Below are 12,407 nucleotides of genomic sequence, written 5' to 3'. Positions count from 1 at the left end.
TAACTACTAGTACAATACACATTAAGCAATTATTCAAATGCCATAACGTGCATTATACTAGCAGTGGGTGTTTTGCGTACATGACGTGAATTGCGCTATTTACCTAAAATGTGCTGCATTACTTGCGTGAGTACCAATAAAATTACGGTTTGCTACTTGGAAATGAAAATGTTACTGCTGTTTTGTGAATATCCTACTTAAAGAGACTCCGTAACAAAAATTGCATCCTGTTTTTTATCATCCTACAAGTTCCAAAAGCTATTCTAATGTGTTCTGGCTTACTGCAGCACGCTCTACTATCACCATCTATGTAATAAATCAACTTCTCTCTCTCTTGTCAGACTTGTCAGCCTGTGTCTGGAAGGCTGCCAAGTTCTTCAGTGTTGTGGTTCTGCTATGAACTCCCCCATCCAGGCCCCTCTCTGCACACTGCCTGTGTGATATTTAGATTAGTGCAGCTTCTCTCTGTTCTATTATCTTTTACAAGCTGGATAAATCCTCCTCTGAGCTGGCTGGGCTTTCACATACTGAGGAATTACATACAGGCAGAGCTGTCTGCACTCTGCAGGAAGAAACAGCCTGACACTTCAGTGGAAGATAGCTGCAGGGGGAAAGAAACACACAAATGATCTCTTGAGATTCAAAAGGATGGCTGTATACAGCCTCCTTGTGTATGGATGTATTTTCTATGTGTGGACATACTGTACATCAATCTACTTCCTGTTTTGGTGGCCATTTTGTTTGTTTATAAACAAACTTTTTAAAACTGTTTTTAACCACTTTTAATGCGGCGGGGAGCGGCGAAATTGTGACAGAGGGTAATAGGAGATGTCCCCTAACGCACTGGTATGTTTACTTTTGTGCGATTTTAACAATACAGATTTTCTTTAATCTGATTATCCCAATAATTAGTTCTCCTTATAGTTAAAGGGACTCCGAGCAGTGCAGAAACTATGGAAAGATGCACATCATTTTAAAGCTCTCTTTCTCCTCTTTCCAATGATATATAAACCACCACCCTACGCCTTTTAGTTTTCGCTATTTTCGCGATTGAAATTGCCGCGGCCACGCTTTCGATCGCAAAAATAGAGAAAACTAAAAGGCGTAGGGCAACGATTTAGGTGTCGTCAGAAAGAGGAGAAAGAGAGCTTTAAAATGATATCCATCAAGCCATAGTTATATTGTATTACACAGGCCGACTTTTTGTCAAAGTCAGCAGCTGCATTCAGCAAAATGGAGCTGCTGACACTGGGGAAAGTGTCGTCCTGTGTAATACAATATAACTATGGCTTGATGGATATCATTTTAAAGCTCTCTTTCTCCTCTTTCTGGCGACACCTAAATCGTTGCCCTACACCTTTTAGTTTTCTCTATTTTCGCGATCGAAATCGCGGCCGCGGCAATTTCAATCGCGAAAATAGCGAAAACTAAAAGACGTAGGGTGGTGGTTTATATATCATTGGAAAGAGGAGAAAGAGCGCTTTAAAATGATATGCATCTTTCTATAGTTTCTGCACTGCTCGGAGTCCCTTTAAGGTGAAAAACAAGTCATGTGAGATAATTCAAGAAAGAAGCTTTGTGAATTAACCCTTTTATCATGCTGCTGCTTCACCCAATCAATCAGATGTGTATTCATTTGTCCAGTTATGACCACTATCTGAACCAAGTACCCCCCCCCCCCACTTCCTCCCCAACTCCACCCAGACTGTGCACTAGTAAGGGGCTCCTTGAGAGCCCTTCCAATCCAATACCTCTGTGTCCAATACCAATAATATTGTTCATCACTGTATCTGCTTTTTACATTTGTCTTGTGATATTTGCTGGACATCTTAGATCTCACAACACAGCAGCTTGGGGGTATTTTTCAGTGGCAGTCACTGCTCTTACCTATCTGCATGCCAGTGGGGAATCTCTTTGCACCTCTTTGGCTACCCTGCATCATGTGATAATCTGCTCTTCCCTCTACTGATGCCAGTAGGAAGTTGATTCACTTCCCCCTCATTGGCTACCCTGCATCATGTGATAATCTGCTCTTTCCTCTACTGATGCCAGTAGGGAGTTGATTCACTTCCCCCTCATTGGCTACCCTGCATCATGTGATAATCTGCTCTTCCCTCTACTGATGCCAGTGGGGAGTTGATTCACTTCCCCCTCATTGGCTACCCTGCATCATGTGATAATCTGCTCTTCCCTCTACTGATGCCAGTAGGGAGTTGATTCACTCCCCCCTCATTGGCTACCCTGCATCATGTGATAATCTGCTCTTTCCTCTACTGATGCCAGTAGGGAGTTGATTCACTTCCCCCTCATTGGCTACCCTGCATCATGTGATAATCTGCTCTTTCCTCTACTGATGCCAGTAGGGAGTTGATTCACTTCCCCCTCATTGGCTACCCTGCATCATGTGATAATCTGCTCTTTCCTCTACTGATGCCAGTAGGGAGTTGATTCACTTCCCCCTCATTGGCTACCCTGCATCATGTGATGCAGAGAACCTGGACATGGAATGCACACGGTAATTAACTCATTCAATGTCTTGTGTTATGTAGAGCAATAGTCAGTCCCTGATGAATGACTAGGAACCTTTTATTGTCATCTGTCTAAAATACCCCACTATCTTGATTGTTGGTTGTCTTTTTATTGATGGAAGTACACCTCATTTCTAGCCAAGTTTTCAAAGATACTCACCCGACTCCGGTCATATTCTTTTCTGGAGGCAGCAAATATTTGAGCATTGGATATGGCAATGCCACAGAATGGAAGGTACATGTGCATAACCTGTTAATGAAAGAGAAAAAGAAGGCAGCTGAAACAGTCATATAGTCACCTCATGATATTCATAAGAAGGCAATTTACATTTGATCTCAGCTGGTTGGCTAACTGAACAATCATTTAACTTACAGTATATTCAGGTCACTGACCTACCAGATGATGCACTGAACATGGCACTGTGTGGGCATACACACTGTGTGACGCAGAATAAAATGTTATTAAATCCTGTGCTGAAACACAGATCATTTATTTGGGATAAATGTGAAATAGTCCTGTGTTACAGAGCAACATGACCTTTTATTTGAAAGCTAGAAGAACATACTGTAGACTTAGCTGGACGCTAACCAGTGAATATTTCATAAAATGTGTTTATTTTTTCACTGGTTATGTAAGCAGGGACTAGGTAATGCTGGTCCACATACTTCACTTCTGGGCAGAATTGAGTGTTTGATTGAATCTTTCTTCCCTCTGAAAATAATGGACAATTGATTTACCAAAAAATAATTAAACAAAGGCATTGTACTCCTTACTCACCCTTCCTGCTGTGTGATGCTCCTTGTTTGCTGTTACAGGCCCCCCCCCCCCCCTCCCAACCGCATAGCAATAGAATGTGTATCTGCACAGCATTGCCCCTGTAATGACACCCAAGGGATGGAGTTCTGAACCCTGCTACACATGTGTCCTCAAGTAGTTAATGAATATCTTCTGAAATAAAGCAAGGACATTGAAGGAAACCTGTAGGGGAAAAAAGGTGCCCAAATTGAATATTTATCTCAATAGAGGGATGCCTCTGGATGATCCAGAGACTTCCCCCTCTCGAGGTAAGTACATTTTCCCCAGACTAATCTCTATAAATGACTTTTTTACAGGCCACTGTCTCTTATGCTGGGAATACACGTTTCGTTTTTGCCTTCGTTTTAGCCTTCGATTCGTTCAGTAAACGAATCGAGTGTTGAAAACGTATGTGAAAATAGTCATAATCTCATTATAGTTTCGATTAATAGACCCCAAAAACGAACGACTAGTGATCGAACATGTTTGATATTATCTCTCTTTATCCATCTAATCGAGCCATTGGTAGGCTTGATGGCTGTTCAGATCGATTATATATTCGTTTATGCCGTCGATTCGTAGTCCGTCCCTGTACCATTTTGCATAAATGTGGGTGTTTGTGGGCCGGCAATCCGATCGTAATGCAAGCGTGCGTCACGCGTGACGTCACTTCCAGTTCCTGTGAAAGCCCAGCTCGAGGACGAAGGCGGAGAGGAGGCAAAATGGCGTCTGAGGAGGGGGACATGGAGCATCCGTTGCCATCCGTGCAGCACACACCAGATATGGTCTCTCCTGCACCCGCTGGAGACCCTGACAGCACACCTGGCCTCTGTCTGCATGTGACAAGTCCTCCGGCCGAACCAACGGAGGCAGCAACGAACGGAGGTGCTGCTGCTGAAATTCAAGAAAAAGCAGGAAATCTTCCAGCACACACTGTGCCTGAACCATCCCTTCGAGCTGGTAGAACGGCATCAGCAGCGGGGCAAGCACCACCAACAAGTGAAAGGCACACAAAGGTACGTCCCTCCAAGAAGAAAGCAAAGTCTGTTGAAGTGGAGGATAGTGATGTACTCTCGGTGTGCTCTGAAGATGTCCGCGCACAGCGGCGCAAGTCGAGACGTCATCCTCAAGACAATGACACCAGCGACTCTACAGATGAGTGGTCTTCATGTCGGCGGGCAGATGCCATGCCCAAGGAGCAGGTGTTGGTGTTGGTGAAAAGGTTTGACATGGAGGACTATGATTGTCTGTACACTCAGGTTGCCCACCCAAATAGCCATAAAAATCTCATCATAAAACTAGTACAACAGGAGTTGTATGCAAAGTTTAGTGTGCACAAGAGCAAAGAAGCGTTGCAAAAACGCTGGTTTGATTTGAGAAGAGAGAAGGAGCGCCTGAAGGAAATTCGCAAGGAAATAAAGAAAGGTGCGTTCAATCATTCAGTGACCAATAATAATGTTTGTTGTTACTTTATGGATTATCAATCTGACATCTCTAAACTTCATGCAGACTGGATTTGGACTGATCCCTCTCCTCATGGCTGATTCTCAGTTTCCTTTATTCTTTTCAAAATAACTCCATGGAAACGATCTATACACAGATGCCAGCCAGTCAGGGAGAGAGTCTGGGAAAGTGATCATGGTATTTAATGTATATACATCACAGATGTCTGTAATTGTCACTGTCACAAGGAGTGAGTTTCCTGAGACAGATGCTCAGATGAGGAAAGCTATTCACTCCAGGATTTGCAATCCTTCCAGAGAAGTGTTCAAGTGGGCAATAAAAGGCTGATTAGCTCAAAGTGGAATCAAAACTTACTCTTCGGGGGACACATGTTGTGCGATGGGCAGTTAAACTGCAAACAGGTAGCGCCCCTGGTAGGAGCTGAACTCTTGGCCCCAGTATCATAAGGTAACAATCTGCAAACACAGATTACAATTGCTCTTCACGTACATTTTAAGATACTGCAAAGACACTGAACAGAGATGGTTGTGGTTGCTGGGATTTGCAGTGCTCCAGCAGGTGGAGAGGAGCAGATTGCCTATGCCTGTTGCCATGTGAACTCTTGGCCATTGACAGAAGGCCAGTGGACAGTTGTTCAGTGTTCTGTGCAATGTGCCAGCGTCTGTGCATGACTCATCTCCCTCTTTTCTCACATTGTTGGTTGTCTGATTCGGCTTCCACTTTACCCATTAAGTTTATTTGTCTTTATTATTTATATCTGTCGTATCCACTGGAAATGTAAGTTCTGAAAAACAATGCTGCAAATTCAAAGACACAGATGTTGTTTACAAGCAGTGGGAACAACTCCCGAAGGCAGAAAAGATGAGAAAAAAAACTGGGCCACAAGATGTTACTGATGTCCCTTCTCTAAAGCAATAAAACTCTCCAGAAGTTAGAATACCGTATTTCTTACAATGAGGTCACTGGAGTCAGCAGTAACTATGCAGTAGATGTATTGTATACAGTGCCTACATCACATAGCCTGAATATTACATCATTGTTTTAATTACATACTGCAATTGTCTATAAAGTGTAATAAATGCCTCTGCAATGTTCTCAGCAAACAACTGCAGATTGTATAGTTACTGAAAGAGCAGGTCAGAAAATCTCACCCATACCTGCACTTTCTAGATGTACATTTGTTTATACGTATATACACTTTAAGCAAAGAGCAGGGCCAGATTTCAAACAACTGGGCCTTGGACAGCAGCTGACTGACATAGACCAGGGAAGAGGATGCTGGATGCTTTTGAGAGATGTTGAGTGGCTTCATACAGAACGATTCCTGAACAGTCAGGCCCTCTTGCTCTGATTGGATCAGAGTACCTGAGACTGATGCTGATGCTGACTGATGCTGAGGCCGGGTCAAGATCAGTAAGCAGGATAAGGCACTAGGCACAAGTTAATCCCACAGGCTGCTGATCAGAACCAACAGCAAGGAGCTGCTGTCACAAGAGGCCTAAATACTTCTCTTGATAATTAGACATGCCCTGAAGCAAGGAGATATGTGCCTGAAAATATGCCAATGTGAATGTGGCCCCAACTACATAGCAAAAAAAATTGCAATATCCGCATGCACTCATGCCTACACATAGGGATGATCAATGATATGCAACTACTTCAGAGTTTATGAAAATGTATGTAATTTTTTATGCACATAATATATGCAGCTTGAAAATGGACCAATCAATTTCATCCTGGGTGGGGCTTGATGCTGCATATATTTGCATAAAAGTTTACATACATTTGCAGAAATGCGGAAATATTTGCATATCATTGTTCATCCCTACCTACACATGGGCATAAATACACACATAGCCACTCATGTGCACACATGAGCATGCCATCAACAGGACATCGATAATAACCAGGCAAGTATTGTAACAGATTGGAAGAATGTTTGCAGGTAACTGTTAATGATGCATGCACATTGACAGCAATCCTAGCCTACTACTAAAGATTACCTTTAAGGATGGTAACATTTTAGTTGATGTAAAGAAAAAGATTTAATTGCAGGGTAAAAATCAAATCTGAGCTGTCAAGGAGACTAATGTTGTAATATGGTTGGCATAAGCTTGATTTAATGCACAAGGGCGAACAGAGCTCTAGTGACTTTTTTAACAGCACTTCTTTTGTTTACTGAATGTCAATGAAGACATAAAAATAGATTTGACCTAATCAGCCGAATGTCTTTCACAAACTGCACGCATTCCTTCCACCGGCATCTCCGCTCAGAGCACAGACCTTGCCTACTTAGGCTTGACAAACTGTTCTGGCAATGTCTATGGGCTATGTCTTCTAACAGTCACAGCCTTGTCTTGCTGTACCTTTTATTCCTGTATTTTATTCAGAGTATGTCACATATTGTATGCCCTGATGAAATGTACACTAAAGCTACCTACCGACATTCATGGCTGGATTTCAGGCAAGGCCACAAAGGCCATGGCCTAGGGCACCAGGAAAGTAAGGGGCGGGCTGTGGGCAGCAGGGTGGCAGTAGCAGTTAGACTGCCAAACATTCATCCTGCTTCACAGAGTTTGCACATAGCAGTGGGCGGCTACAAACAGCCGGATCTGCCATAAGCGGCATGAAGGGGCAGCAAATGGGCACTTGCAGTGATCTCTGAGCTGCCAGTCACTCGCTGAATATGCCGCTTGTCAAGGAGCTTACAATCTAAACCCAGCCATCATGTCACTAACTGTCCTCAGAGAAGTCTACAATCTAATCCCTGCCTTGTTAGGGAAGGGGGGAGTTTAGGTTGCTGTCGGTCCAGGGGCAGTTGGTGACAGTGGGCCTTGGGCGGTAAAAAGTACAAATCCGGCCCTGCCGACATTAGATGGGGTTTTGCCAGGCAGAGCTATAGTTAGACATTATTAATAATACTGTGTATTTATATACCATAGTGCTGATATCCTTTGCAGTGCTTTACACCAGGAACTATTTTAGGACAATAATCCAAGCAGCAAAGACCCAGGCTGTACATCCACAGTATAATGTCTATATAAAGTGGCTAAACACACCTAATTACAATTATAGTAAGGTTTTGTATTATGGGTTCAGTGAGTTTGGGTGGTAAGGTTTGCCTGGCAATAATCTGTGTATCCGTACTTATTTTGAGAAACAACATAATTTCTTTAAATTTTGTTATTGGTGCCTGCAAAACTAATGAATGTAGGATAGGAGTTAGGGAAGAGGAAGGGTGTGTGAGAGAAAGCTGTAACGGGAAATAACCATGGTAATCAGGCATAATGGTTCAGCATTTCTGATTATTAAGCACCTGTCAGGTGTCAGGATACACCTATACACAGCCTCCAACGGCCCCTGAAATAATACATGTGCAATGTTTACACTAAAAAACAAATAATCTTTTTCTTTGCTCCAAATACCTTGTCTGCTGCTTACCTGCATAATCCCGGTGTGCCTCCCTGCTCTGCCAACAACCCCATGGAACATGCTTCTGGCATACCTCTTCCCCTCACATGCCCATGCTTGTCCATCTGAATTGGTGCAGACAGGTAGATGGAAGGGCCCAAAAGCCTGGCAGTTCCCACTGTTTCCTTTTCATGCACCACATAGTGACATCATTACACAGATGCGCGCACACACGCACGCACGTATGCGCACACACACACACACACACACACACACACACACACACACACACACACACACACACACACACACACACACACACACAGGTTTGCTATGGGAAAGGAGCGGGCCACACAGCACTACAGATGTAGATGAAAAGATAGCATTAAATTGCCAGTTGATAGAATAGCATTGATAAATGCATTATCCCTTCTTTTAACAAAAGCAAAGGTGCCTTATCCTCACACTAATTATTAAAATGTAAGCAAAGTAACACGAAACCTCCACACTTACCTATCCCTAACTAACTAGCTGAACCCATAAAACATTCCTAGCTCAGGAGTCTCAAGCTGCAGGCTTTCCATCAAACAGGCCTGAACTGCAATGGCCAGTCCCTCACCAGCAGGACTAGACACTGACTGTGAGTAACTTCAGCATAATTACTCACACATACTCACTCGCACAAAGCATGGGTGCTTCATTAACCCCGAAGGACTGCTAGAGGCTCTGCACTTAAATCATGTAAGGCCACATACCTCTGCTGAAACTGGATAAAACCCATGCAATGAAAGGTGAGCATACAAACTCCATGTAGATGGTGGCATTTTAGCCAAGGAAGACAGAGCCACGAGGCAAAGGGATTACAGGACACCTGAGAGTGAAAACAAAGTGAATTGCAGTACCTGCTTTTGTAAGTATTGTCCTCCTTTCTCAGTCTGTGCCCACCGGTTCCCCCATTTGCTGGTGTTCCACTGCTATGCTGTCTGTTTTCAGGCCTTGACTAATATTAGTCATGACCTTTGATCTGGAACTAATCACACTGCATTCCTGGCTCCCAGCAGCTCTCCTCCTGTCTTGGGCTTGCTTACAGCCAGGGATGAGCAGAAACTACGCCAGTGCAAATTTACGTATTGTAGTTCGCATCTACGCATTGTAGTTCGTAGGTGAAGTTTCAAAAATACGCTTACGAATTTACGCCTAGCGAAGTACTGCTACGCGTAGCTTACGCCCACTATGTGTAGTTAACATGTGTATTGCGTAGTGAACTACGAATGCGTTACTCGCGTCTAATTTTCCAGGTGCGATTGTATGCTTACAAATTTACGCATTGGAAAGGGGAATGTACACATAGAAGCGTTCCCGGTATAAGCAGTTAAAGATAAATTAATGCGTAAAATTTTCTGCATACGGGCATAAGCTTCCACATACACTACGCTTCACACTACGCGTAATTGCGTATTTTAATGCGTAGTCTACGAAATGCATACAAAGCGAATATTTGATTTCGAAGTCGTAGTTTGGCGAAGCGTAATTGCGTAAAACTACGCGTAGTTCTAGGGTAGCAAAGTTGGCTGACTACGACTGTCCCTGCTCACAGCACTCCGAGCAGTAGACAGTGCCATCTGACTGATTTGTTCAGGATCAAAGGTCATGACTAATATTAGTCCAGGCTTGTAAAACACACAGCATAGTAGTGGATGGGGTAAACAGGGGGCACAGCTTGAGAAAGGAGGACATTACTAACAAAAGCAGGTACTGCATTTCACTTTTATTTTTCAGTCTCTTATGTCCTTTAAACATTACTCAGCCTGCAGCCCAGCTGGTAGGTATCTGAAACCTACCTTTAAAGCAGGTCACATTTATATTGCACACCATTAGGAAAATGTAACTTGCTTGATAGAAACACACATTCAGCACCTTGGACAACACCTTCTTCAGATGAAAGTAACTAGTGCACACAACCTCTGGCAGCTGTTTGAACATATTTTGTCAGTGTCATCATTGGTCTCCAAATGCATGATATTCAGAAAATCAGTTCAATGCATCCTTTATGTATTTTGCAGATTGTGCCAGAAGTGTGAGATGGAAAAGAATGAGACTCACAGCATGATAAAGTTCGTGCACTTGGAAGGTAATAGTGCCTGGCAAATTCATGAAGAGATGATGGCAGTTTATGGAAACGATTGCCCATCTTATGACACTATTGTGAGGTGGAAAAGGAATTTCCAAAGTGGTTATGTGTCTCTCACAGATGAGCCAAGAGTCACTGAGCCAAGAGTCATTGATAAACTATGCGGCCACAGTGTAGAAAGTGGAGTGCTTAATCCTGGAAGACTGAGGAACAACCAATTTGACAGAATTCCGATTTCCAAGTGTCCATTTGAAAATCGGCTTTTCTCAACGGAAATCTGTATGCAGAAATCGGAATCCAGCACAACACCTCATTACTGAGACTCGGTTATTTTAGGTCAATCAGAGATATCCCAGTTACCAATCAGAGATGTGGATTAACCTTTTCCAGACTGCTGGCAGTAAATCCTATGCTGCACTTGTGACTGTCTAAGGCTGATGCAGCATAGGATTTGCGCCACCTACCGTTTCCACTACCGACGCGATCGTGCGCACCCGAGAGGCGAGATTATGCTGTCATATGACAACTGACATCTCCCCTCAGTGATCAGGAGCCATCGCGATTGGCTCCTGATCATGTAATCACTACAATCGCTGGCAGATCGTAGTGATCACTGTTAGAGCTGCGGCGGTGGGGGGTGAGAAAAGGATCCACTCACCTCCCTGACGTTCCCCCAGCAATCAGCGCTCCCCTCCGCTCTGGCCAACACTCTGTTTCAAGTCCCGGCTTGGTGATTTCATCAAGCTGCGACCCGGAACTTAGCAGCAGTAGGAGCGGGGATGCCAGCCAGAGCGGAGGGGTCCACAGCTGCTCATCGCTAGAGCATGGGGGTGAGTAAAGGCTACTTGCTACAGGAGGGGCATCTGGCTAAAAGAAGGACACCATACCTAGCTAGCCCTACCAGGGACCCGGCTGCCTGACCTCCCCAAACGTGCCCCCCATGCAAAATTGCCTGGTCCTTAAGGGGGGTTAGGAAGCCAGTCCCGAGTGGGTTAAGCATAATCACGTACGACCGCAGAATATAGTGGATTTCTGACTAACTTTACTGAAAAAAAATTTAAAAATACAGTTCCGTTGAAATTAGAAAAGTGAAAATCAGAAAGACACTTGTTGGAATGCCGAATTCCACCGTAATCAGAAATATCCATTTCTGACCACCCCTATCATCCAAATGATCATAAACGATTCTGGCTTCAGTTATGGTAGTGTATGAAAAATGATTCATGATGAACTGCACATGTGTAAGGTGTCTGCACGCTGGATTCCACATTTACTAACCCCTCTCCAGAAACAAACATGGCATGACCTTTCAAGACAGATGTTGACACAGTGGAAACAAGATGAAGAGGATTTTTTGTGGATTTGACAACACAGGTGATGCCATTCTTGAATGTTGAAGAGTGATTTAAGGTTGAATCTGCAGACTTCTCCAGTAATGGTATGTGGAATGTCACAAAACACTGGGAAAATGTGGAAATCTGGATGATGACTACATAGAGAAGAGTTAACATCTACAAATCAAAAAAATGTTTCAGTCAAATCTTTTTAGAGGTAATAATTAAAACTTGATATTCCCTCGTATATGTGTGTGTGTGTGTGTGTGTGTGTATGTGTATATGTGTATGTGTATATATATATATATATATATATATATATATATATATATATATTTGTATTTTTATTAGTTCACTATCAGTATGTCATGAGCTGCACCAGTTTGCGATTCAGGGCTATAGCTGGGACATAAAATGAATGTCAGAAGGATATCAAAAGGGTCTCAATAGCTCTTGTACATTAGAGGCGCTATTCTCCGCTTGTGTGGAAAGCCTCAATAGTGAGGTTTAATGAAATTTCCAATACCCGGAAGCTAGTTACAGTACCTGACTATTCAGTATTCTCCCTTACCTAGCATAGCAGCACTTGGTAAATTCAACTTCCTACTCTGAAAAACTGGTGTTTTCTCCATTGCAGGGAGCATCAAAGGCATAATACAATTCAGAGCCATCACAAACTCTAATATAAAAGAAGGTCTGGAGGAGATGAAATTGTGACAGCAGATCAGAAGAGATGTGGTTGG

The 12,407-nt window shown here is 43.2% G+C and overlaps 1 protein-coding gene across 12 annotated transcripts in view; it reads right to left on the bottom strand.

The window, feature by feature from the left end:
* Window positions 1-12,407, bottom strand: part of PDE11A (phosphodiesterase 11A) — a 749,805-nt gene that overhangs the window by 379,370 nt on the left and 358,028 nt on the right. For all 12 annotated transcript variants that reach the window (XR_011022809.1, XR_011022806.1, XR_011022807.1 and 9 more), the window contains one exon: window positions 2,689-2,778. Coding sequence is in view for 1 of the 12 variants with exons in the window: in XM_068245440.1 (XP_068101541.1) it covers window positions 2,689-2,778 (90 nt within the window). In the remaining 11 variants the exon portion in view is untranslated. The remainder of the gene's footprint in view (window positions 1-2,688; window positions 2,779-12,407) is intronic.

The sequence above is a fragment of the Hyperolius riggenbachi genome, chromosome 7, assembly GCF_040937935.1.
Source record: "Hyperolius riggenbachi isolate aHypRig1 chromosome 7, aHypRig1.pri, whole genome shotgun sequence".
NCBI classification, from domain to species: Eukaryota; Metazoa; Chordata; class Amphibia; order Anura; family Hyperoliidae; genus Hyperolius; species Hyperolius riggenbachi.
This window is presented reverse-complemented; position numbering and strand designations above follow the sequence as displayed.